Below are 22917 nucleotides of genomic sequence, written 5' to 3'. Positions count from 1 at the left end.
GTATATCTCCTTGGCGAGCACAACACAGTACCTCTCAGTCTGATCATCCCGCAGATGGGTATTAATCGCTTCGAGCGCAATAACTGGAGACACTAACTGTTTTCTCTGTTTCCTGAAAGAGCTTCAATAGAGAAGTCTGAATCAATATGTGGGAAATTCTGAGCGATATAATCAGGCATAACATTTCTATTATTGGCGTGATATCACTCCTCGTTGATGCAGACGAAACTACATCTTACTGATTCCCAACTTTATCGAGGCTGGTGTTCAAAACTTCGTAAAACAGTAACATCAAGGACGAAGAGTTGTTTCGATTCGCAACAGGCAGATCGCTGATGTTACCACGATATACAGGCACATCCAACAACAGTAATCACTTTGACATCTGCTTCGAATCGGTAATGGCATCAGTATATCCGTAATTCCGTTTTTTTGCCACCTTGTATATCCCAGCACTGTCATGGTACATGAACCATTCAGTATGCCAAAAATAATTCTTCCTTCGTGTCTGACGTTCTGAAGGGGCCCGGTGCAGCTCTGTGGGGGCCAATAGAAGTACTACGTGCTGGTGCTAGTTGGGAGGATATGTCGACGGGATGCACCCAGTTTGGATACTACTAACTACGTGGGACGAGGACATTGGCCAGGATCCGATTTGCGGAGGGTAACCCGGGGACCCCGCACTGGACCCAGTGTGCTTATGCAGGTGCTATGATGATCTGGAAGGACAGTCGAAGGTAGTATGGTGGGTCTACTAACTACATACGAAGGCACTAAAAAGTTCAATCTGAAGGGTATGAAAAAAGTCTGTATTCAAACAATATATATGTTCAAGGGTCATCGCTGAAAGTTCGACAAATGCAAAACTATGTACATCAATGCTTCGTATCACCAAATCATGGCAAGTCTTCTTTTTTTACAACTTCTCCTGAGTCTTGCTGGCCTTGTTGAAACGCTCGAAGGAAGAGACCGGGGGAGCGGAGTTGGGGTTGGGGTGGTGCTTCTTCAGAGCCATGGTGACGTTGTACTCCAGGTCGAGCTGGGCCTTGGGGTCATCGGTCTTGGGCTTGAAGTCGACAACCAGGTCGTCCTTGACGGCGAAGACGGAGTCGATGTCGAGGTGAGGGTCGTCGGAGGGGTAGATCTGGTTGATGACGGTGGCGTAGTCGGGGTGGGTGATCATCAGGTGGATGTGGGCAGGACGCATGGGAGAGCGGTCCATGAGGTTGAGGAGGACACCGGCGGGACCGTCGGTGGGGAGAGAGTAAGGAGTGGGGTGGTAGCAGTACCAGTAGAACTCGCCCTTCTCGTTGGAGCGGAACTTGCCGCGAAGGTTGTTCTCACTCTGGTTGGGGTCCTGGAAGTCGTACTGGCCGTTGGCGGAGGCCTGCCAGATATCGAGGACGGCACCGACGATGGGAGCGCCAGTCTCCATGTCCTTCAGAACACCGTGCATGTAGGTGACCTTTCCGTTGGGGTTGGGGTCCTGGATGATGCTGTCGCCAAGCTCACGGAAGGGAGCGTTGGGAGACCAGAAGGGGCCGAGAATGACGTTGGAGGTGGGGGAGACACCGTCCTCGGTGACGATCTTGTTGGCGATCTCATCGACGAGACTGTGCGGAGATAAAGGTTAGTTTTGAGTTTGGCGCGATCGCTGTTGTTGTGTGTGGACTTACGATTCCAGACCGATAACATCGCAGATACGGTGGCACTCGTTACGGATGGGAGTGCTGATCTTTCCAATGGAGTTGATGAACTCGACACCAAGCATCCACTCAGCGGAGGTAAGCTCAACCTCACGAGCGAAGTCGTGGATGTGTCTGATCAGGGCACCAAGGACCACACGAGCACGCTCGGGGGTCTTGGGTCCCATGGAGTTGACCACATAGGGAGTGAAGTTAGGGTCGAAGCGGCGGTTGGTAGACATGTTGTCTGTGTATGTATGTGTGGTAAAAGGGAAGAAAGGTAGAAGAGTAGAAGTTGGAAAGAGGATGAGATGGAGAGGAGTGATGAGAGACAAAAATCCAGCGAGGTCTGGAGGTCTATATACACGGTGAATTTGGTCGTGGCAAGTCTGGATAGAACGGCGAGCGACGGCAAATCGATCGGCTACAACTCCGTGTGGGGACAGTGCGACGGTACCAGACACCCAAAGTTACCGTTGCCACATGCCGACGGATCTGATGGGTTGCATGATGCGATGTTTCAGTTTTCGCAGTTCGTAAGTGGAACAGCCGAACGACGGCAGGTTGCATTTGCCTTGCCGAATTAGCAGGATTACCTGCATATCAAAATCGATAATTGATTTTGATATCAAGCTGCATTGCTGCGCGGTGATCCCGGGGATGCTCTTACCCGCGGGTAAGTGCTCCCTGGCTTCCCCAGTCTCTCCGCCTTCCTATCCGGACTGACTCCTCCTCGACGAACTGTTTTTCCGCCCTGCTATTCACCAACCGGCCAACAGCCTTACTGGAATGGGCTGATTAGCCCCTGGACCAGGAATTCTATGCACATTACGCTCTTTAGTGTGGACCAATCAAGTCGGTTCAAGTAGTAATCCTACTCTGGAAGGCAGCTGAGCCTTCTGACAGCATATTTTTGGTATCGATGCTACAGCATACAATTATTTATCGACACATAAGATAATCTATTTTCTTAGCCTTTCAACTCTCCTCATTGACATAGAAAGACACAAAACTCCTCTCACAATCAATGTCCTAGCAAATCTTTCTTCGCCCAAAAATTCTGCCGGCAAGTCGACGGCTGGCAATCCGGGGGCGGGGGCGGGGTGACTGCCGGGGGGAAAAACAAAAACCTGCGCTCTTCTCCAAAAGGGGACAGCGGTGTGTCCGCCTTTACTTTTTGACGGTTACTGATTGGCGCTGACCCTTTCCGGCCTCGAAGCCGATATGAGGCCGGCATCCGGGCAGGACCCCGTTGCCGTTGGGCACGTGCCATCCTTAATCTCGGGATTGACAAGCGGGGCGGCATACCGATGCCCCGGGAAGTAGACCCCAGGTCAACCACGCTGTTGTGTAGGGCAGTATCCGGGGTGGTGATTAACCACGGCTACCCCTGGATGTCGTACGATGGTAAGATTGCGGGAGTGGATCTACCCTCTTCCCTCTCAGCACGGCATCGCTGCAGACACCTTGATTCACTCTTCCGTCGAGTGTCGCGGATGAGCTACCGGTAGAATCAACCTTCCATTGCCGTGACAGGATACTTCCTTTACCACATCAGACCATATTGTGTCAGTAGTAACATAGATACTATTCAATGTTGAATCAATCTAGTTAGTTGCTGGCAATTGATGCATTCCAGGCCAAGTTGAGCAGCATTTGTAGTATAGCACATGGTGTCAGACCAACTTTCCACGCCGGCCCCCACATACACTCTGTTCGGATAGTTTCATGCCAACTGACAGCTGGTCCTCCCACAAGCTGTGCTAAGTGCTAATATGCCTCAGGCGTTTAATTTCCATTGGAGCACATTGCCCGCCCTGCGATCTATGCTTCAAGCCTAGCCACGTGCAGCCAGCTTTAGTGGTGTGGATCAGAAACTTACCATTACACCACAAATAGACACGAAGGACAGGCATGGTGTCAGCGCCTCTCCTCCCTGGCTAGCCGCAACAGGTAACCGAGGAACTTTCCAAGTCATCAAAGCTTCGACACCTCATCATGCCATCCGTTCTTGACAAGCGGATCCAATCAAGGGACAAACAAATCCCCGGGAGTGGGTGCTAGGACCGTCCCGATTCCTTCCCCGGATATTCCCAAACCTTGTATACATGGATACGTCTCCGGCAGGGACCAGACTAGGTCATACTTGCAGTAGTCAGCTCACCTAGCACCTTCTTGGCCACCATCTCTGGCGCCTGAGGCACCAACTGGACGATAGTACGGTCTAGACTGGGCTCTGTGCTCTGTTTGACTAGTCCTTCCCCAGCTTTAGCACGGGCCGTTCCTGGCTAATAGTCTATTGGTGCAGGCCCTGCAGCTGGGGACCATAGTATGTGGCACGTCCTGGTTCAACGTTCTTGGGTAAACCGTTGTAGATTTCGCAACCAATGTCATTAACCGCTTAATATGCGGAACTCAATTTCATGTTGCTCCAGAAAAAGCATATTATAGGCTTCTTTTGGAAATTACTATTCTCAGGTAGGGCTTTTGTGACTTAAATTGGGTTCTTGGATGTTGTACCGCAGGTTCGGACGTGTCTCATTGTGGATGCATTCATCATGTTTTCTGCTCGTGACAAATATTTTCCATGATCCGGTATAATGCGAATTTAACTCAACTATGGTTCATGAAAACTTCAGTAGGCAATTAATTCCTAGGATTCCTTGAAATGTGTCCGACAGGATCATTTGGCCGGTGTCGACATTTAACTGTATTACATATAGTATATGGATAGTATATATTTCTACACGTCACATTGAACAGGAGACAGAGGACACCATCGAATTGGAACAGTCCTGACAAACAAATATAAGATACCTATCAATACAGACTATTCAGGGGTTGTCTAACACGATTCATTTATTATTTAAATAGTCCAGCACAATAAGTCCCATTTCTACTACTTGTGGGAAAGATGTGATTCGGAATACATATGCCTCAGGCATGACTGCTTTCTGCGCAACGCCAAGAATGGTAAACCAAGGGCAACAGCAGAATCGCAGGACTCAATTGGCCGCATAGTTAGAGTTCACAATTCTGTTCCATTGGCCTCGTCTCATCCACAAATCAGTCCAAATTTTGCTCCTGTCCTCCCATGGTCACCTCGTTGCCGATGCATGGTACATTGTTCCTCCGCTCCGGGCAGTCGGTTGGGATCAGACCCGATCCTGCCCGGCGCGGCAGTTACGCTAACCGGCGACGCCCGGCCACTACAAGCTCGGTAGTTTGAGGCGCGTCAGCATCCGTGATCTCCTCCTCTTTGGTTCCTGCCCGGCTTCACTTGTCTCCGACCTGAAGACTTGGTCCTACCAGCGGCCACATGCATTTCTATTGGACACAGTCAAGGTACGATGATCATGCGTATGGTTACATTCACTATCGATTGAGCAAAAGCTAACTTCCCTCGGGGCTGGCCGTAACAGTGACTTAGAATCCCTCTGATTCGCACTCCCCTCCTATCGATGACGCTGATCTTGGCCACCTACGGACAGCTTCTCCGCACTGGCTCTCCACTGCCCCAGCACCACCCCGGATTTTCACTGGCGCATCCATCCATTGCATCTAAGTAATGATATCAAACTCGTCTCAATTTTGAGATCCCACACCTTCAGCGAGCATCATCACTCAATTAGATCGAAGATCAAGCTCAATTTATCATGCCGCCATGTGCGTTCCAGATACTGTTCGTAGATCCCCCGCTTGGAGAAGACGATCGAGTAGGCCCCTGGCTTGGAGATATATTCATCTCCTATTTAGCTGAATCGATGATTCCCCAGTAATTTGAATCTCTGTCCTCCAATGCTTCACAATTACCATAGAGAAAATGCCTTCAGACAATCTCTCCCTTTTTCCTGCCACATCAATGTCTTCCACCCCCAGCTCCCAGGAGAAACCCCCAACCGCTGAACCAACCCTCGTGAGAACAAACACTTCCACAGCAACTCCCAATGACTCCTACCACTTCGACTTCGGGCCCCTCGCCCACGTCAACACAGCAGGAACCATCTATCCCGCCTTCGCCGGCGAACTCCAACCCGGTCTCTGGAAGCCCCAGAAGCGTCGCAAGATCGCCAATCCCGCACCGTTAGGACTATGCGGGTTCGCACTCACTACATTCCTCCTGGGCTGCATCAACATGCAGACTCTGGGAATCGCCACACCGAACATGATCGTCGGCCCTGCTCTCGCATACGGGGGTCTTGTCCAGCTTCTCGCGGGCATGTGGTACGTACATAGCTTCCGCCCCGGGGCAATCCAACCCAGCAACTCAATTCTCCCATCCATGTCCACTAACTGGTCAAACCAGGGAAATGGCCGCCGGGAACACCTTCGGCGCAACCGCACTCTCCTCCTACGGCGGCTTCTGGATCTCCCTATCCATAGTCTTCACTCCAGGCGGATTCGACATCCAGGGCGCCTACAAAGCAGCCGATAATGGCAGCATGGGGATGTTCTACGACGCATTCGGATTATACCTAATGGTATTTCACTCTCCACACAATCACTACCACGAAGTACTAACAATAATCCAGGGCTGGTTCATCTTCACCTTCCTCCTCTGGCTCTGCACGCTCAAATCGACCTACGTCTTCTGCGCCCTCTTCGCGGCCGTCGACATCGCCCTCCTCCTCCTAGCAGTTGGGTATATTCACCGCACTGCGCCGGAGGTGCCCAACGCGAAGATCATTAAAGCTGGTGGGCTGTTTGCGTTGCTGGGCGCCTTCATGGCTTGGTATGTTGCGTTGGCGGGTATCGCGGACGATAGTAATAGTTTCTTTCTTGTTCCTGTGTTTCATTTCCCGTGGTCGGAGAAGGGAAGGGAGTCGAGACGGAAGGAGGCGGAGAGTGCGGAGAGTGTTTGAATTGATTTTTGATACCATGTTGGTTTTCATGGGTTATGGGTTACTGTATGTTATGTTTGTAATGAGTGATGAGTACGGGTGTTTTTAGGACTGGTTCGGTTTGTTGCCTTTACTTGGGATGGTTCAGGATGGACGTATGGATATGGATATGATGGAACTTAGGGCGCTTTAGATTAGCACTTGACATCTCACTTCCCTTTAGTCGCCTCTGGGTATGGTATTTAGACTCGCGCATGGCTAGACTTATATACGTACGGCACACCTAAAATGGTATCAATCCCTCCCCAAACCCAGCACTAATTGTATGTATATCGGAACAAGCATATTACACATCACCACAACTATCTACGCCCCAATCCTAACATACCCACACAAAAAACCGCTTGAGGAAAGCGGAGAATCACCACACCCTTAAATACCCCCCCACGCGCCTCCACCGCGGCATCTCATAATACACATCCAACCGCCGAATCTCCTCTGCAGTCAACATCGCCCTTCCAGTATCCAAATCGGCACTGCCTGGATTGCGCCACTCGGTTCGAAAGACAATCTTGTACATGACCGTGGCAGCAATAATCAAAATGAGTCCGATGGTATACGAGAAGAAGTTATATGCTGAGAAGGATTCGTCGATCTGTCATCGATTAGTCAATTCATTAAAAAAAAATGGGGTTATGGTGAAGGTGTGTGGTAGATAGAGGGCGTCTTACTGGCTTGATTCCCAGATAGAGAATACAGACGAGAAGTAATGTTGAGATGATAAGGGCAGTGACCGGGCCTAGTGGCCATAGGGGGGAGTGCCATGCGTAAGCTGGACTTGTTAGGAGGGTGCTGTTTTGTGCTTTGATGGCAGCGCGGAAGCGGAACGAGGTGAAGGCGATGATGGCCCAGTTGATGAAGAAGGAGGCGCTGGTTATGGCGATGAGCCAATTGAGGACTTCGAGACCACCGGCTATGTTCCATGAGTTAGTAATGCTAGGGTGGGGGGCTTATTGATGAGGTATAACAGGCACTTGGGGGAAGGGGCTAACCGCTCAAGCTCATGTAGGTAAGTATGACTGCCGCAACGGAAGTAATGGCAAGTGCCCATCTTGGACGACCCTTTTCGTCGACCTTGGCAATGAACGAGGGTAGTAGGTTCTGGAGGGCCATAGTGCGGAGAATGCGGGATGGGAGGAATATGCATTCTAGAGCGATGGCCAAGATCCCGATAATTAAGCATGCATTAATTAAACTGGGAATACCTCTGATTCCTGCATCTTCGACGGCAATCACAAAAGGGGATGTAGTCACACTGGAACCGCCTAGGAGGCGTGAATCGTCTGAGGGAACAATGATCGAGACAAGAACCACAGAAACCAGATAGAAGACTGCCACTCGCCATGGAACTAGATTGGCTGCATGTGCCATGGAGTAGCGAGGAGATTCGGCTTCACCGCCCATGACTCCGATGAAGACCTGGTCACCGGTGCCCCAGATAGCAAGTAGTGCGGCGTTGGCAAAGCCCTACATTGAATTGCTGAGTTAAGAGTGGAAAAGGGTGTGGAAACGGATGTACTCACTCCGAAGCCGTTCTTAAAGGCCGGTAGGTCCGTCCATGTGCTTCCGTCTCGCACATACCCTGATGGACCGGCACCACCGATTATCGCCAGCGAGATTATGGTGATAAAGAAGAATAGTAGCACCTTGACCAAGGAGCCGAAGTATTCAAGCCAGCCAAAATACTTGTTAGGCACCAAGAACACCGCCAGACAGAAGACCAGAAATATCGTGACTACCTCAGTTGTAAGCAGGTGCCGTGCGAGTAATCTGGAAGCAGACTCACGCAAAGCTGCTTCAGGAATGGCTCCGGAGGACCAGAAGCCCACTAAAAGCACGAAAAAGGTCGCTTCCGACGCAAACACAGACGTCCATCCTGGAAATAGGGCGAGTTCAGAAGACCGTTCCGAAAAGCTTAGTGCCTGTCCACTCACCTAGCCATTCCGCAAGGCCAGCACCAAACGCCAATGCTGGGTCAACCCATCGATCGGCGTAGTCGATGTAATTGCCTGACGTGGGAAAAGCAATTGTCATCTCAGCCAATGTTTGCAGGTTGGCCCAAACTCCGATGCAGACGATTAAATAACCTATGAACATGTTTCCTGGGCCTCCCTCAGCCAGGGCCTTCCCCGTCGCAATGAATAAGCCACTTCCGACATTGGAACCCAAGGATATTATCTGTTTCAATCAGCATGTGTCTGTGGCGAGGGGCATGCAGACATGGGAGCGTACGTGGATCAGCCGTGGGGTTAATGTTCGATGCAATGTCCCAAATCCTTCCACGTCGGAGTCTATCTGACCTTCATCCACTGAGTGTGTGGGAGTGAGATCTACTGGTTTCTCATTGCACACTTTCGATGAGCTTCCTGGTCCATTGGTATCTTTCAATTGGGAGTCCATTGCAGCAGGTCTAGTACTAGATTGACTTCTGGGTCATTAAATGAGTGCCAAAGCGAGGAAAGATAAAGAGGATCTTTAAATAAAGGTGTTGCATATAGGGTATGTCGCTATCGGTATGTTAAGTCGGTCTCGCCTTCCCGACCCAGAATCTCCGCACTGATAAGAGGCAAGCAGCGGTCGATCCGACTCGCTCGTGACTTATCGCTGATCAGCCAAGCGGAATTCAGATCTTTTCAGTTGATTGCTGCTAAACCATGGGCGCTGTTAGCAAGATAAGGGGTGTCGCGGGTACTCGTTCTGGGTTAACTCAACACCAGCACCCGTAGCTCACCGGATCTTCCCAGGATCCGAGTCCACGGAATGCTCTGCATTCCAGGGAGGCCTCGAACGTGCCATAACTCCGGACAGCTTCGAGGGCTACATTGAACATACGGATGCCGGTGCCCTCACCAGATCGTTCTAGCCATCTAATGAAGGCCTGTCGTGTCTGAGGTTCAATGGCTTTACACGCTGCGACAAATCCCGGCCAGCATGTATTCGAAGATCGATCCCCAGCTATTTGCTTCTGCTTGTCGAACTCAGAGAGATGATGGATCGTCTGCTGAACGTAGGGCTGTAAAATTGTTGGGTTTATGCCCCTGACGCACCGATAGAAGTAAATGATCAAGGGGCAAGGTGGTGTCCTATCACAATGATCTGTCAGTAGATTGCACCTTAAAGCAGCTATCACCTCAAGGCAATACCGCTAAACAAAGGCTGCCTGCGTGCAGATAGCTCTTCCCAGGCAGTCTCGTGGATGAGGCCAGTGCGAGGAGATAGCCAACGTAGGCGCGGTGGGTCCGATGGGCGCTCACAGTCGAGCTTCTGCTTCTCACACATCAAACACCGAGGCCGCACTCGGTCGCATCTCACCTTTCTGGCTCGACAGCGGAAAAAGGCAGCGTGGAATGCCTTGATGTGCCGTCTGTATCCTATTCTGAGTTGCTCAAGCAAGGCTATCTCGACAAGTCAGTCAGTCAGTAGTATGGTTGCGATATTTGCACTCATGATGATTGGCTGTTCATGCGGGGCTTTACCCATGATATGTTATCGCCTTGAGACACCCAGTGATTGATTTGCCATTCATGTCCGTCACAGGACGGCCAGGTGCGGAGAAGCGCCTGGGATGATTGGAGATTGCGGCTCCACCTGCCAAAACAGCCTGGAGATACTCCGCTTCGGGGTCACATACTTGAACCAAACTGCTACCAGAGGAGATAAGAAGCCATCAAGCCGCTCAAAATACGGAATTCCATCGTGTTATAGCACCAGCACAGACTTCCTCTGCAGCTATGACTGTCAAGCAGCTCCCAATCCGACGCATCGACCGGGCCGACGTGGAGGCCATCATCCAAGCTATCATCGAGGATGGCTGCAGTATCATCAAGGATTTCACCGATGTAGCGACTGTGAAGCAGGTTAATGAGGAGGTACAGCCCTACCTTGATGCCGACAAGCCATGGAAGGTAGGTGGACCGTCCCATCTAATCCTTGTTTGTCTAACAATATTCAGGGTGATCTTTTCCCACCCGAAACCCGCCGCTGTGCGAACCTCGCAGGTCGCAGCAAGTCTGCCCGGGAGAATTGGCTGATTGACCCGCTCACTCGTACATTAACAGCAAAATTCGTTGACAAGACGACTTCCAACTTCTACGGAGAAACGAAGCATACGTATACCAGCGAGGCGATATGCTCGATCGCGATGACTTTTGACATTGGGCCCGGCGCGAAGGCACAGCGGCTTCATCGTGACGACAAGAACTTTCATGTTGATCATGAAGATCAGAGCGCTACGGGCTATCGGGTGGGCTCGGATGTGATGATGGCATTCATGGTTCCCGGGATCAAGACAACAGTCGAGAATGGTGCTACCATCGCCATCCCCGGTAGTCACCTGTGGGGATCCGACCGGGCACCCAAGCTGGACGAGGCCGTGGCGGCGGAGATGAATGTGACCGACTGCTGGGTGATGCTGGGAGGACTGTACCATGCAGGGGGTGCGAATGTCACACAAAACGAACGACGGGTGGTACATGGCATGTTCTTCACGCGCGGATTCCATCGACAGGAGGAAAATGTCTATCTTGCCAACACAGCTGAAGAAGTTCTATCTTGGTCTCCGGAGGCTCAGAAAGTGATGGGATACGAGGTATCTAGCCCCAATATTGGCTTTGTGAACTTTCAGACCCCACTTCAGTATTTGCGCGGAGAGGGAGTCGGGGACGCATTTGTGGACTTTGACCCTTCCCAGGAGCAACCGAAATGAGTGGCAACTGATCCCAACCGCGTAGTTTGTCGTTGCACTGCAGCCATTAGTACAAGTGGTATCCTGAAGCCCAGTTAGTCTCCGATCTAAATTTGAAATAACACTTCTGAGATTATCTCTGATCGGCTTTGGGTATAGCGCCTTCCGAACAGGCCGCTGTCACGGAAAGCGACAGTATGCGAAAGAGTAGCCAGAGTTGAGACGTTAGTACACGTAAACCATTCATCGGGGAGACAGTCTCACTTAGATTAGCACATGCTAACTGGTAGAGAAGTCTAGAAGGCTTGAGATCGTGCCACGACAGCTACGTGTCCGACTAGTGTCAAAATGGACGACATAGGCATCCCTGTTCAGGTCTTGCTCCCACAACATCTCAGTGAAACCCGAGAAACCCCAGGTAACCGGGCACCGGGTAGCTGGAAATTCTTGGCTCCGTGATGCCCATGTCGACATGTACAAGGCAACAGACCGCAGGAGTGAGGCGGTCGGCTCCGTATCACCAACTCAAGGCATCCTTCCATCTGTCTTGGGGACGTTCTCAATGACTTTGCCACTCGCCAACTCGGCGGATAGGCAACCGCCGCATGACCGACATTCGCATCGGAACGATCCGACAGATGCGTCCCAACGTGCAACGGGTGAACGGGGAAACTACAGGAAGGCACATGGTATGACGCCTCTGCAGAGACGAGCCGTGGGAAATGCATCCGTTACGCATTGAGGTGAGGGGTTGTAGCGTTCATTGGCCTGCCGCGAGTTTTAGGTTACCACGCTAATCAAGTGGATTGTTCTGGACTCAAGTGTTTTCGTAGTAGATACTTCTACCCGTCCATAGTGGCCTTTTAATCTGACAATCGCCAATTGCAAGGTTTCAGATGTGATATAACTGCCGGTGATCGAAGAAGATTTGGATATCGCGAAGATTCTCGTCAGAAGCCACGATCGCAGGGACGATGGGCAGGGAACGTTCGAAAAGACGTGCGACGGGCTTTGGGGGCAGACACCGAGAGGAAATCGCATGTAATACAAGTAGCCCCTTCTGTGCTAACGGAATCAGTCATAGAGCATTGGCCTTGAGTACCAGGAGAGGATGGATCACGAGTCGGGTAAACGTTGGCGGTCAGACTCAATGGCACCACTCTGTCCATTGACGGGATTCCAAGGAATGCAGAAGAAGGTCAATCCCGACGAAGGGCGGGGAGTGGACCCATCGGACTTTCTTTGATTACGACCAGCCTGGAGGTTTTTCAGTCTCAGCCTCGGGGATGGGAGAACAGATTCTCCCCACTGATGACTAGCTATTATGCCGGTGAAGCTTATTACCAAGTCTGACTGGTCGGGGTCTAAGCCCGGCCTTTCCCAGGCTGGCGGTGTTGTCCTGGGGGGGAAACTGGGAGTGTGGGAGTGTGGGAGTGACGAACGGGGGTGTGCATATGATGATTCTTTTGGGCCGTGCAGAAGTGCGCCGTCGGACGTGGGTAGCACATCCCCTATGCAGGTAGGAGGTTGGCCCATCATTCGCATCACCGCGAAGTGCAACATACAAAATCAGTAAATAGTCAACGCGGGACGGACACCCCGGGGCTTACCCAAAACAGTAGGAACCCTCAGTTGCAGGTATCTCCACTGTGATGGGGGAAAGTGACCATTCAGGAGAGGAAAAGACAGGAAACCAGCAGTACGGAGAGCCCCTGTTGGTGAGATGTTGGGAGGGGATCCACTTCGTATCGCTGCAGAATGGTGGATCCCCGGCTGAGTCTGAGGGTTGAGAGAGAGACTCTCACTGACTTCGGGAATTGCGAACACCCCGGCTATCTTAGTCTGGATAGGGAAATAATGGGCCCGCCCAAGTCCATACTTTTGTCGTTAACTTTCAGCTGGCACGGCCGCACGTCAAAGCAGGGAAACTCTAATATCCTTTCAAGGCCTCTAGCGAGAGTCTATAGGCGACAGGTACCACCGTATGCTGTATGACACCCAGGGTCAGTTCAGTTAGTGAGTGGAGGGCAAAATCCCCGGGCCCGCACAGTTGCGGGAAAGGCCCAAAGTTGGCAGAAAACCGGATTCCCGTCATGGTGCCTTGAAAGTGCCTTTGGGTGCCTTGCCCACAATGGCCTCGACCATGGGTTTAAGGTTCATTTTTCGTTATTGAACAGAGTTAAGGGAGATTTGTCATGGCGATGCGTGAATCATGCACAAAGTACTTTACTTCACTTTACTTACGGGCTTACAGCAGCCGGGCGGCCGATCCGCCCTCGTCCCCTCCCCTTCAGCCCGGCCAACCACCGACATTGGATTCTCGCTCCTCGCGTTGCAGAAAGGCAGCGACTGCCTATCAGCGGGGTTCATTCTTCAGTGGTGCTCGAATCGCTGCCGCTGCCGTCCGTCCAGCCCTGGATGTTCACCAATTGACGCTCCAACTAGAGGCCATAGTTCGCACGGGCCCGGTCCACTAAAGGGGGCCTGTCAAACTCCACTGCAGAATCCGTGACCGGGATTTCTGGCGCGGACCCAAGCCCTCGGGACAACTATGTTTGTCGGTCTGTCTGTCTGTCTGTTCCCCTGCTACCCACAAACGACTATCTAGATATATCTGCACGTCCCGTCAGGATCCTCACCGTTTTGTGATCTCCTCTTTCCTCATGTATCCCCTCCTTTGGCATCATGGGCTTGATCCAAGGCCTGGTGGCCGGCCTTTCATCGGTCGCTGACTCCCCTATTGCCGTGTGTGCTGTCTTGACAGCAACCTTGATTGTCTACTCCGTCGGATTGGGAATCTATCGGCTCACCTTTCATCCCTTAGCCAAGTTTCCTGGTCCCAAGCTGGCTGCTTTGACATACTGGTATGAAACCTACTATGAGGTTTTCAAGTCGCCTGGGGGGCAGTTCCTGTTCCAATACCACAAACTGCACGACAAGTATGGTGAGTCACGAAAGTATGGGTGAATCCCTTCGCAAACAGCACTGGCAAGCTGACATGGCCACCACGATTATCGTAGGACCCATCGTTCGCATCAGCCCGAATGAGATCCACATCAGAGACGCGTCGTTCTTTGAGGAGATGTTCTCCAATTCCCTGCCATGGAATAAGCCAGAACATCTCCAGTATCGCTTCGACAATGCGCTGGGTACCTTCTCGACCCCAAAGCATGAGGCTCATAAGCCCAGGCGCGCCGCGCTCAATCCGTTCTTCTCTAAGCGGGCTATTACAAATGCTACCCCCATGATGCAGGACAAGCTCTACAAGCTCTGCGATCGGCTTCGTCGGGAATACCAAGGCACTGGGAAGGTTTTACGTCTCGACTGGATGTGGGGGTGTATTGCGTCGGACATCATTGTTCATTACTGCTTCAACGATGGTTATGGCTTCATCAATGCCCCGGACTTTCGATCCGTCTTTATCCAGGCCATGTTTGATTTACTCGACATGGTGCATGTTCTAGTCCAGTTCCCTTGGGTGGGTGTAATTCTGAATAGACTGCCCCAGAAGGTTGTGGAAGCAGTGAATCCTGGGCTGAAGTCGATCAACCATTACAATAGGGTAAGTCTCATATACATGTACACTATGCTCCCAGTGTCACTGCTAACCGCCACAGGAAATGGCATCCCAGATCACGGATATCCTCCGAAGCAAAGAATACGGGACGATGAAAGAATCTCAACGCAAAACTGTCTTCAACGCTCTGCTAGAAGGCGGTCTACCACCTGAGGAGCTGACGCTGCGACGACTCCGCGAGGAAGCCTTTACCGTCATCGGAGCCGGCTTCGAGACCACGCGATATGCTCTGGCTGTCGCCAGTTACCACATTCTTAGCACTCCGTCGATATACAAGCGTCTGCGTGAAGAGTTGATAACAGCGATCCCCGATCCGACCAACTTTCCCCCACTGAGCGAGCTAGAAAAGCTCCCCTACCTGACTGGATGTCTCCAAGAATGTGCGTCTCCTTTCCTTCATGCTTTACTGCCAAATACCCATACCCTCAACTAACATGACACCTACGAACCAGGCATCCGCATGTCCTACGGTATCGTGCAACGCTCACCCCGCGTCAGCGACAAATTCCCCCTCATCTACAAGACGTGGACCATTCCTGCCGGCACCATCATCAGCATGGACAACTACTCAGTCTCGCACGACGAAGCGATCTTCCCCGATTCGTTCACCTTTAAGCCCGAGCGCTGGCTCGACGACCCCGTCGCGCCAGACGGGCGGAAACTCACGCGCTATCTCGTCTCGTTTGGTCGCGGCACCCGCTCGTGTCTTGGCATCAACCTCGCTTACGCGGAAATGTACATTTCGTTGGCGAATGTGTATCGGAACTTTGAGTTTGAGCTGTTTGAGACGAGCCGTGAGTCGGTGGATGTCTACCGGGATATGTTTCTGCCGCATCCGAAGCCCGGGACTCAGGGCGTGAGGGTGAAGGTGTTGTAGGGATATTAGAACTGTACAGGGATGGATGATGATAGGGGTATATATAGAGTTGCAATATACCTTGTCAAGTGCATGAGTAGCTCAGGTATTCGTCATCAGTGGCATATACCCCACAGGACACGTCGCATGCTTACCAACAACCTATAACGAATCAATTTATCGCACATATAACATCAGGTATTACGCACAGGCCACGCAAAGATTCGAAACACTACAGACTATTATGACCATCTCCAGTACTTCGTAATCCATGTATACTTCACTAACAGCCCCGTCGCTTCAACGCTCAACATATCCACCTATTACCCCTAAACCAAAATTCCACCTCTCCAAATACCATAACTATTGATATCCATAAACACAACATCCACCCACCTATGCCATCCCTACACTTAAAACAGATCATCAGTAATGTCCACAACTGAATGCCCGATACATCCCAAACAAACACACCACACCGATCAGATTACATCAAGCCGAATACACACACGTCCTGCATACCGCGGAACGCCACACTCGATATATATCCATATTTGCTTTTTCAAAGGTGGGAAATAGCGCTAAACCTTACATCGATCCAGCCATGAGGAGCAGGGTGGATTATTATTAATTGATTACTAGGTACTTGGTTTGGTGTGCGGGTAAATCCAGGGTGGGTAAGGAGTTATATCTACCGGATTTAGTAGAGCAATACTACTTACTGCGTGGATGGATAGAGTATATGGGTGCGAACAGCTGTTAACTGCTTCGGAAGTGATGTGTTTATTGGAAATATCGCAGTATAATGGTGATGTACATGCATCTCTTCCGTTGGCCCGGCGTGTGTGTAATAACCAACGTGATTCCTCTATAATAAAAGTTTTGTGGAGCTTGAGAAAAGCAATTTGCACATCATAATGTTGCGATGCATAGCTTGCAAGGATGGGGTGATGTATTCCATGCAGTTTTCATGTTTTATTTTTCGAGGGTATAATAGTGCTTTTATTTCCAGATTTGATTTTGGTTTTATCTCAGTATCTGGCTAGAGCTTTGCAGTCGATATTTGACAAAACCGTGAATTATATACCTATTGATAGTTTCTTTGACAGTTGTAACAGTTAATATCATTTACTTGGGAATCCAGAAATTATAAATTCCCATTTGCTCCTCTACTATACAGCTTTTTCAATACACCCACCCAACAAACACCATACCATCATCCCAAAAGCACAATATTCCCCAATGTTATGGAATGACAGCTGAACTACCATCATAATCGACCACCCAACCTATACTCCAAACACCAACCCACTCTCAAAGAAACCCACCTAAAGCTCCTCCGGCGGCCTCGTAATCCCCGTCAACTTATCCCTAAACCAATCCAACCCATTAGCCCAACCCCAACCCCCCAAATCACAGAACGAAAGGAGAGAAAAAAAAAACATACCCATTAACCTTCTTCATCAGCGCCCCAAACCCCTGATGATCATAATCCCTCTCACTCCACATATCCTTATGATAAACCACCCTCTCTCCATCCCCATCCCCACCTCCACCACCCTGCAACCTCAAACTCACCAAACTATCCTCCGTCCTGGAGGCTCCAATCCCCCGAAACGTATACCTCTGTCTCTGCTTCCAGACCATCTCATCCTCCGTGTTCGACACCACCTCCGTCCCTAGGTTCTCACTCTTGCTGAAGAGCTTGGGGATGCCGTACCATTGGCCGGCTATTTTGTACCTATTTCCCGGTTATTAGGATTGAATGGATGGGGATATTGGGGGTCAGGAAGAGAGGTAGGCTACCGCGTATCACAATAACTGAACGGATCGTCGTACACGGCTTGCTCGGCGTAGACGCTCATGTCCTCGGCGGAGGCACTACCGCAGTATAGCGCAATGATGTGGTCTTGGATGGATTGACGGGATGGGGGCAGGGGAAGGGAGTTCTCGGGGTGGGGGGTGTAGTCGACTTCGTGGGCGGCGTTGTGGGGGAGGTCCGGGTGCGGTTCGATGCCGCGTTGGTTGGGGTGAGGGGAGGTGGTGGGGGGCATTTTGGTGGTTGATTCTGTGTACTGTGTTATTGTAGGATCTGGAGTTGTGTAGAGATCAAGGGGATGGGAAGATTGGTGTTGTTATGTAGATTTGCTATGGAGGATATACAAGTGCTTTGCAGATATGGTAAAGTTATATATGACGTCATGGAGGTGTCAGGGAGATGCTGAAAAGTCAATTCGATATTAAGTTTCGCACATCCAGCTGTTTGAAATCAATGCTTGACCATTCATTAACTCAATTTATATACTACTAAAGAAAGAGGCTGGGTTGGCCGTCGCCTGCGCGCTCAACACCCGTAGCCCGAACAAATTATCAGATAGCCTCCCGTTGGTATCATCACGGACGCAACAATCATAACCCAAAACATTTTGAACAATCGTCTGGCATGCTACGCAGAACTCTCCTGCGCCATCATACGGGCTGCCACACTCCCCGACGCTCGCGGATAGGTAATGACTTCTTCGCCATACAATCCTCCACTGAAGTCATGCCCCCATCCTCCTCCTCCAGGAGTATAAATGACAGCGCGATCACCGGCCTCCATTTTCACCATGTTCTTCGCTCCCATGTTTACCCATCGCCACTCCTCCCCTTCCACCCCCTTTATCTTGCGAACCAAGTAGTTTGCTCCACACTGTCCAGGTTCACCTCCGTTCATTCCATAAGGTGCAACAGTACGGCGCTCGGTGATGACACTGAAGCTCAGCGGAGCGCGGCACTCGATGTCTCGCACCACACCATCACCACCCCTGTTCATTCCTTTCCCTCCCGTGCCCGGGCGGATGGCGAATTCACGCAGGATAACCGGGTAGCGCTTTTCTAGACTCTCCGGATCAGTGATCCGCGTGTTGGTCATATGCGTATGTACACCGGATGCCCCCGGCTGGGAAGATGTCGCTCCGGAGCCACCACCGATTGTCTCCCCAAACGCGTATGCGTATCCGTTGAGCTTCTTGCCCTCGGCATCTTTGCCGCCCTCGCCGAAAAACCCAATACAATTCATGCAGCCGTGAGAGGCGGCAGCGGCTCGGAAGGCTTTCAGGATGACATCCACAATTCGCTGCGATGTCTGGGTGTTCCCAGCGCACACAGCGGGGCCTGCGGATGGATTCAGAAATGTGCCCTTGGGTAGGACAACATTGATAGGTGTCAGGCAGCCCTGGTTTAAGGGGATGTCACTGCCGATGAGGACACGTAGGCTGTATATAATGGCTGAGTAGGTGATTGCCGGTGGCGCATTGATATTGCTGAGCAGCTCGCAATCGGTCCCAGTAAAGTCAAACACAGCAGACCCATCGCGACCAATCATGACAGTAAGCTTGATTCGTGAACCATTATCCATTCGGTCTTCCGCCACGAGCTGGGTGCCTTTCATAATGATAGTGGCGCGAAGAAAGTCCCGCACCGCCCATTCAGCATTCGATTGGATGCCCTTCATGTACCTCTGCACCACTGGTAGTGTGTATTCCTTGATCAGATCCTGCACCAATATCACGCCCTTGTGGTTCGCCGCAACCTGCGCCTTGAGGTCGGAAATATTGTCCGACACATGTCGGCTCCCTGTGCAACCTGGGTATTCGCCTGGACGAAGGAGGATCTCGGCGATACCAGATTCATCAAAGTCTCCCGCATGGATGAGCTTGAACGATCTGATCGCAGCACCCTCCTGCCATAGCTCTGTGGAGTCTGGTGGCATGGATGTTCCCCCAAGGCCACCAATATCAGTGTGGTGACCACGCGAAGCCACATAAAATGCAACCCGCTCGGACGTCTCGAAAACTGGGGTGATCACAGTGATATCAGGCAAGTGTGTACCACCGGCCTCAGGATGGTTGGACACCAGAACATCCCCCGGAACAAGCTTTCCTTTGTGGAGCTCGTGCTGGTACTTGACTGCGTAGCTCATAGAGCCAAGATGTACTGGGACATGGGGTGCATTCGCGACCAGCCCTCCTGCATTACGTTAGTTAATCTATTGGGGTTCATCATCTGCCAACATACCATCTGGCCCAAATAATGCACAAGAGAAATCCAGTCGCTCCTTAATGTTGAGTGACACGGCTGTCTTCTGTAGAACACGACCCATCTGCTCAGCAATACTCATGAAACGATGTGCAAATAACGAGAGCTGGATGCTGTGCGTAGAGTCAGGATCCCGTATTATCTGGCTGGATGTGTCTTTGATCTGGATAACCACGTGGTTACTCAAGACTCTGGCTTCTGCCCCGGGCGTGATCACCAAGGTCTGTGTCTGATCGATGATAATAGCTGGTCCAGTGATAAGAGTCAGTGGATCTAGCTTGGGCAGTAGAAACACGGGCACCGAAAGCTTTCCAGTTCCGGGGAAGTAGACTTTTGTCTGTGACTATTAGCACTGGCACGATTAAGTAAATGTCGAGTCTCATACCGTTCGCTCTACCATTTCCTGCGGTGCACCACTGAAAGAGGCGTACTTCAGCTTTTGGCCCAGTCTCTGCCCATCTGATCTCTCAAGCGCGTTACAAGTCCCAACGCCTCGAACGCGCACGTCGTCCACAATGATCGGTCTTTCATCAGGAGACAGAAAGGCAAATTCCCGCAGATGCATCCTTTTGAATTCCTCCTTGAAATCGCCATCTGCTGGCTCCAGAACCATAATCGCTGTCTCAGTTCCCTGATATCTCATGTTGAGATATCGCTGGTAGGATATGTCGCCATTTGAAATCCCCTGGCCGTTTAGCTGGCGGCAAACCTTATCACGCAGCCGTGATAGCCGATCGAGAAGCCTGCTACGGGATTCATCCCCGTAAACTTCATTAACTGGCTCTTGAGCTTCCTGCACAAAGTCTGCGAGCGCCATTCCTGATGTACTTGTTCAGCTCGTTTCCACATTTGAGAGGTGTGACTGCATACCGTAGGCGGAAAGGATACTTGAATATTTGTGGATGATGACGGTGGATATTCCTAGTTTGCGAGCAACGTCGCAAGCGTGCTGTCCTCCAGCACCTCCGAAAACACTTAAATGATGGTTTGCTGGCAAGCAGTCAATACTGGAAGACAGACTTTTAGGACATGCACGTACCTATGTCATATCCCTTGCCTTCTGTCAAAGCTCGGATTGGCCGGCACATTGCTTCGTTAGCAACGTCAAGAAATCCCCAAGCTACCTCTTCAGGACTCATTTTATTCCCAGTGTCGGAGTAAATGGTCGCTGTTAAATCTGCAAACATTCGCTGCACTGTGTCCAAATCTAGTGCCTCACTTTCATTCTTGCCGAATATTTTCGGGAAATAATCCGGAAGCAACCTTCCGAGGAAGAGGTTTGCATCAGTCACTGTCAGAGGCCCGCGTTTCCGATAGCATGCAGGTCCTGGATGTGACGATGCACTCTCTGGGCCGACTGCGAAAAGACGCTTCCTCCAGGCCAAAATAGAGCCACCGCCCGCAGCGACCGTGTTTATATCTAGTTGAGGGCTCTGTATCGCCACGCCAGCAGTAGTGGTCTCAAAGATATGCTCAAGCTGCCCTCCGTACCGTGACACATCTGTTGAGGTTCCGCCCATGTCGAAACCAACCACCGGGACCTTGGAAATCTCGTCGTAACTAGTCTGAGCGTAACCAACAACGCCCCCTAGCAAATTAGCATCAGACGACAATTAGGTAGAAGGTAGCTCTTACCTGCAGGACCGCTCAAGAGGCCTTTGATTCCGCTGAATTGGTTGTGGCTAACGAGCCCTCCGTCGGACTGCATGAATTCGCACCTCACACCCTCTAGGTTTCCACCCTCAAACCCCTTCATGAATCCAGCTAAATACCTTCTAATTTCAGGGGTGACGTATGCATCTGCTGATGCTGAACTGCCTCGGGGTACCATCTTGATCATATTGGCTGCCACGGCAGAGGACAATGAAATATGACTGAAACCTTCCTCTATGGCTAACTGATGAACTCTCACCTCGTGGTCTGGAAATATATGGGAGTGGGTCAAGCAGACAGCAAGCGTGTCAAACCCCTTACCACGGAGCTCCCTGAGTACACGCCGGACTTGTTCGTCGTCGATTGGCTTCAGAATACGCACCATATCACCGCTTGTACCACGGACCAGGACGTCGGGTATTTCTTTGGTGGTATTGAAGAGCCCATCGACATCTTCATCGAATCCCTCAATCGTCACTCTAGCATCAATTTCATGGACTTCATCGTACAAAACAGCCGGCTTGACAATGTTGAGTTCGAAGAGTCGAGGTCGTGACTGGTATCCGATGTTCAGTAAGTCGCGGAATCCTTTGGTTACGAGAAATGCATGCCGGGTGCCTTTCCTCTCAAGCAGAGCGTTCGTCGCAACAGTTGTTCCCATACGAATAAACTCTAGGTCTGTCTTCGGAAGTGGCTGGCTGCGAGGGATCTCCTTGCCGTAGTATAAAGATAGTACGCGACGTATACCTGACACAGTGAGCCCTTGATCATGGTGTGGTGTCAAATTGCAATACCCTCTGTGGGTGCATCATCATAATTGGACGGATCAACCGAAAGGAGCTTGAGGACAATGTCTGACCGTCCAGGCAGACCGGCCCAGACGTCAGTGAAAGTGCCCCCTCGGTCTTAGATAAAGCCAAGCCAGATTAGCGAAATTTTTCCTGGGTTAGTGGATATGGAAATCCTCACCGATTGCAATTTTCACCTTTCCCACACCTACATTCATGGTGGATGGAAACTGTGGTTGATCTGCTACAAGAAATCTTTTCCGGCACTGCAGGTTACTGTCTTTTATAGCCTGGTTTCACTGATCGGACAGAACACCGCTGCACCTGCTCGACAGGCTGTCCTGGGAGCGAGGAAGGTCCAAACGAGTCTCTGACGGATCCATCCGCCGATAACCCATGATTCTCGGCCCAAAGCCGGTCATTCTCAGCAGTCTGTGGGAGCATGACTCGACGCGAGTGCATGGCAGGACGATATTGTCACTTCCGGCTGCAAACCTGCTGCCGCATTGGGCTAAGAAAAGAGGGGAAGGAACAAGGGCCTCAGGCGCCGGTGCTCTGTAAGGCCGCATCTCTGGTCAACCGATAATTTATCCATCAATAATTTGATAACCAGCCGCCCAGCAGCTCCACTGTCGGACATTGTAGATTAATACCCCTCTTCAGAATGATGTGATTGCCAGTACTAGAACTTGA

General features: G+C 51.0%; 8 protein-coding genes across 8 annotated transcripts; 3 read left to right on the top strand and 5 right to left on the bottom strand.

Annotated features, from left to right (window-relative positions):
* Positions 1-791: 791 nt before the first annotated feature.
* BDQ94DRAFT_151738 (putative catechol dioxygenase) lies at positions 792-2005 on the bottom strand. The gene is made up of 2 exons (XM_026767802.1): positions 1677-2005; positions 792-1613 (listed from the first exon to the last, which is right to left on the bottom strand). The coding sequence occupies exons 1-2, from the start codon at positions 1925-1927 to the stop codon at positions 917-919; spliced, it is 948 nt and encodes a 315-aa protein (XP_026621700.1). The 5' UTR covers positions 1928-2005; the 3' UTR covers positions 792-916.
* Positions 2006-5401: 3396 nt separating this feature from the next.
* BDQ94DRAFT_183341 (acetate uptake transporter family protein) lies at positions 5402-6547 on the top strand (the record flags this gene model as incomplete). Its single annotated transcript, XM_026774389.1, has 3 exons — positions 5402-5909; positions 5992-6166; positions 6218-6547. Exons 1-3 carry the CDS (start codon positions 5509-5511, stop codon positions 6545-6547), a joined length of 906 nt encoding a protein of 301 aa, XP_026621699.1. The 5' UTR covers positions 5402-5508.
* On the bottom strand, positions 6217-8986 carry BDQ94DRAFT_183339 (amino acid permease/ SLC12A domain-containing protein; the record flags this gene model as incomplete). The annotated part of the gene is made up of 7 exons (XM_026774388.1): positions 6217-7181; positions 7258-7499; positions 7579-8053; positions 8110-8321; positions 8373-8462; positions 8521-8764; positions 8819-8986. 7 exons carry the CDS (start codon positions 8984-8986, stop codon positions 6948-6950), a joined length of 1665 nt encoding a protein of 554 aa, XP_026621698.1. The 3' UTR covers positions 6217-6947.
* A 153-nt stretch (positions 8987-9139) lies between these two features.
* Positions 9140-10231, bottom strand: BDQ94DRAFT_96056 (uncharacterized protein). Its single transcript, XM_026776922.1, has 2 exons — positions 10063-10231; positions 9140-9669 (listed from the first exon to the last, which is right to left on the bottom strand). Exons 1-2 carry the CDS (start codon positions 10110-10112, stop codon positions 9294-9296), a joined length of 426 nt encoding a protein of 141 aa, XP_026621697.1. The 5' UTR covers positions 10113-10231; the 3' UTR covers positions 9140-9293.
* Positions 10056-11420, top strand: BDQ94DRAFT_96086 (phytanoyl-CoA dioxygenase family protein). Its single transcript, XM_026776923.1, has 2 exons — positions 10056-10491; positions 10539-11420. The coding sequence occupies exons 1-2, from the start codon at positions 10318-10320 to the stop codon at positions 11289-11291; spliced, it is 927 nt and encodes a 308-aa protein (XP_026621696.1). The 5' UTR covers positions 10056-10317; the 3' UTR covers positions 11292-11420.
* A 2484-nt stretch (positions 11421-13904) lies between these two features.
* BDQ94DRAFT_151732 (cytochrome P450) lies at positions 13905-15936 on the top strand. The gene is made up of 4 exons (XM_026767801.1): positions 13905-14214; positions 14291-14832; positions 14888-15227; positions 15300-15936. Exons 1-4 carry the CDS (start codon positions 13956-13958, stop codon positions 15722-15724), a joined length of 1566 nt encoding a protein of 521 aa, XP_026621695.1. The 5' UTR covers positions 13905-13955; the 3' UTR covers positions 15725-15936.
* A 1095-nt stretch (positions 15937-17031) lies between these two features.
* Positions 17032-17757, bottom strand: BDQ94DRAFT_174539 (uncharacterized protein; the record flags this gene model as incomplete). The annotated part of the gene is made up of 3 exons (XM_026772369.1): positions 17032-17074; positions 17151-17444; positions 17510-17757. 3 exons carry the CDS (start codon positions 17755-17757, stop codon positions 17032-17034), a joined length of 585 nt encoding a protein of 194 aa, XP_026621694.1.
* Positions 17758-18000: 243 nt separating this feature from the next.
* BDQ94DRAFT_183337 (Hydantoinase B/oxoprolinase-domain-containing protein) lies at positions 18001-22460 on the bottom strand (the record flags this gene model as incomplete). Its single annotated transcript, XM_026774387.1, has 9 exons — positions 22406-22460; positions 22231-22341; positions 21419-22183; positions 20823-21371; positions 20654-20773; positions 20169-20602; positions 19763-20120; positions 18219-19714; positions 18001-18189 (listed from the first exon to the last, which is right to left on the bottom strand). Exons 1-9 carry the CDS (start codon positions 22440-22442, stop codon positions 18001-18003), a joined length of 4059 nt encoding a protein of 1352 aa, XP_026621693.1. The 5' UTR covers positions 22443-22460.
* Positions 22461-22917: the final 457 nt, after the last annotated feature.

Source organism: Aspergillus welwitschiae (assembly GCF_003344945.1).
Source record: "Aspergillus welwitschiae strain CBS 139.54b unplaced genomic scaffold BDQ94scaffold_43, whole genome shotgun sequence".
Taxonomy (NCBI): domain Eukaryota; kingdom Fungi; phylum Ascomycota; class Eurotiomycetes; order Eurotiales; family Aspergillaceae; genus Aspergillus; species Aspergillus welwitschiae.
The sequence above is the reverse complement of the archived record's forward strand: the minus strand, read 5'-3'. Positions and strand labels throughout refer to the sequence as shown.

What these genes read in the sequence shown, in the direction of transcription:
- BDQ94DRAFT_151738 (XM_026767802.1), bottom strand. Translation starts at nt 1,927, where the DNA reads ATGTCTACCAACCGCCGCTTCGACCCTAACTTCACTCCCTATGTGGTC. An exon ending in GATGTTATCGGTCTGGAATC is followed by an intron (nt 1,614 to 1,676) that starts GTAAGTCCACAC and finishes ATCTCCGCACAG; the next exon opens with TCTCGTCGATGAGATCGCCA.
- BDQ94DRAFT_151732 (XM_026767801.1), top strand. Translation starts at nt 13,956, where the DNA reads ATGGGCTTGATCCAAGGCCTGGTGGCCGGCCTTTCATCGGTCGCTGAC. An exon ending in CGATCAACCATTACAATAGG is followed by an intron (nt 14,833 to 14,887) that starts GTAAGTCTCATA and finishes TAACCGCCACAG; the next exon opens with GAAATGGCATCCCAGATCAC. An exon ending in GACTGGATGTCTCCAAGAAT is followed by an intron (nt 15,228 to 15,299) that starts GTGCGTCTCCTT and finishes CCTACGAACCAG; the next exon opens with GCATCCGCATGTCCTACGGT.
- BDQ94DRAFT_96086 (XM_026776923.1), top strand. Translation starts at nt 10,318, where the DNA reads ATGACTGTCAAGCAGCTCCCAATCCGACGCATCGACCGGGCCGACGTG. An exon ending in ATGCCGACAAGCCATGGAAG is followed by an intron (nt 10,492 to 10,538) that starts GTAGGTGGACCG and finishes AACAATATTCAG; the next exon opens with GGTGATCTTTTCCCACCCGA.
- BDQ94DRAFT_96056 (XM_026776922.1), bottom strand. Translation starts at nt 10,112, where the DNA reads ATGAATGGCAAATCAATCACTGGGTGTCTCAAGGCGATAACATATCAT. An exon ending in AAGGCGATAACATATCATGG is followed by an intron (nt 9,670 to 10,062) that starts GTAAAGCCCCGC and finishes TCATTGTGATAG; the next exon opens with GACACCACCTTGCCCCTTGA.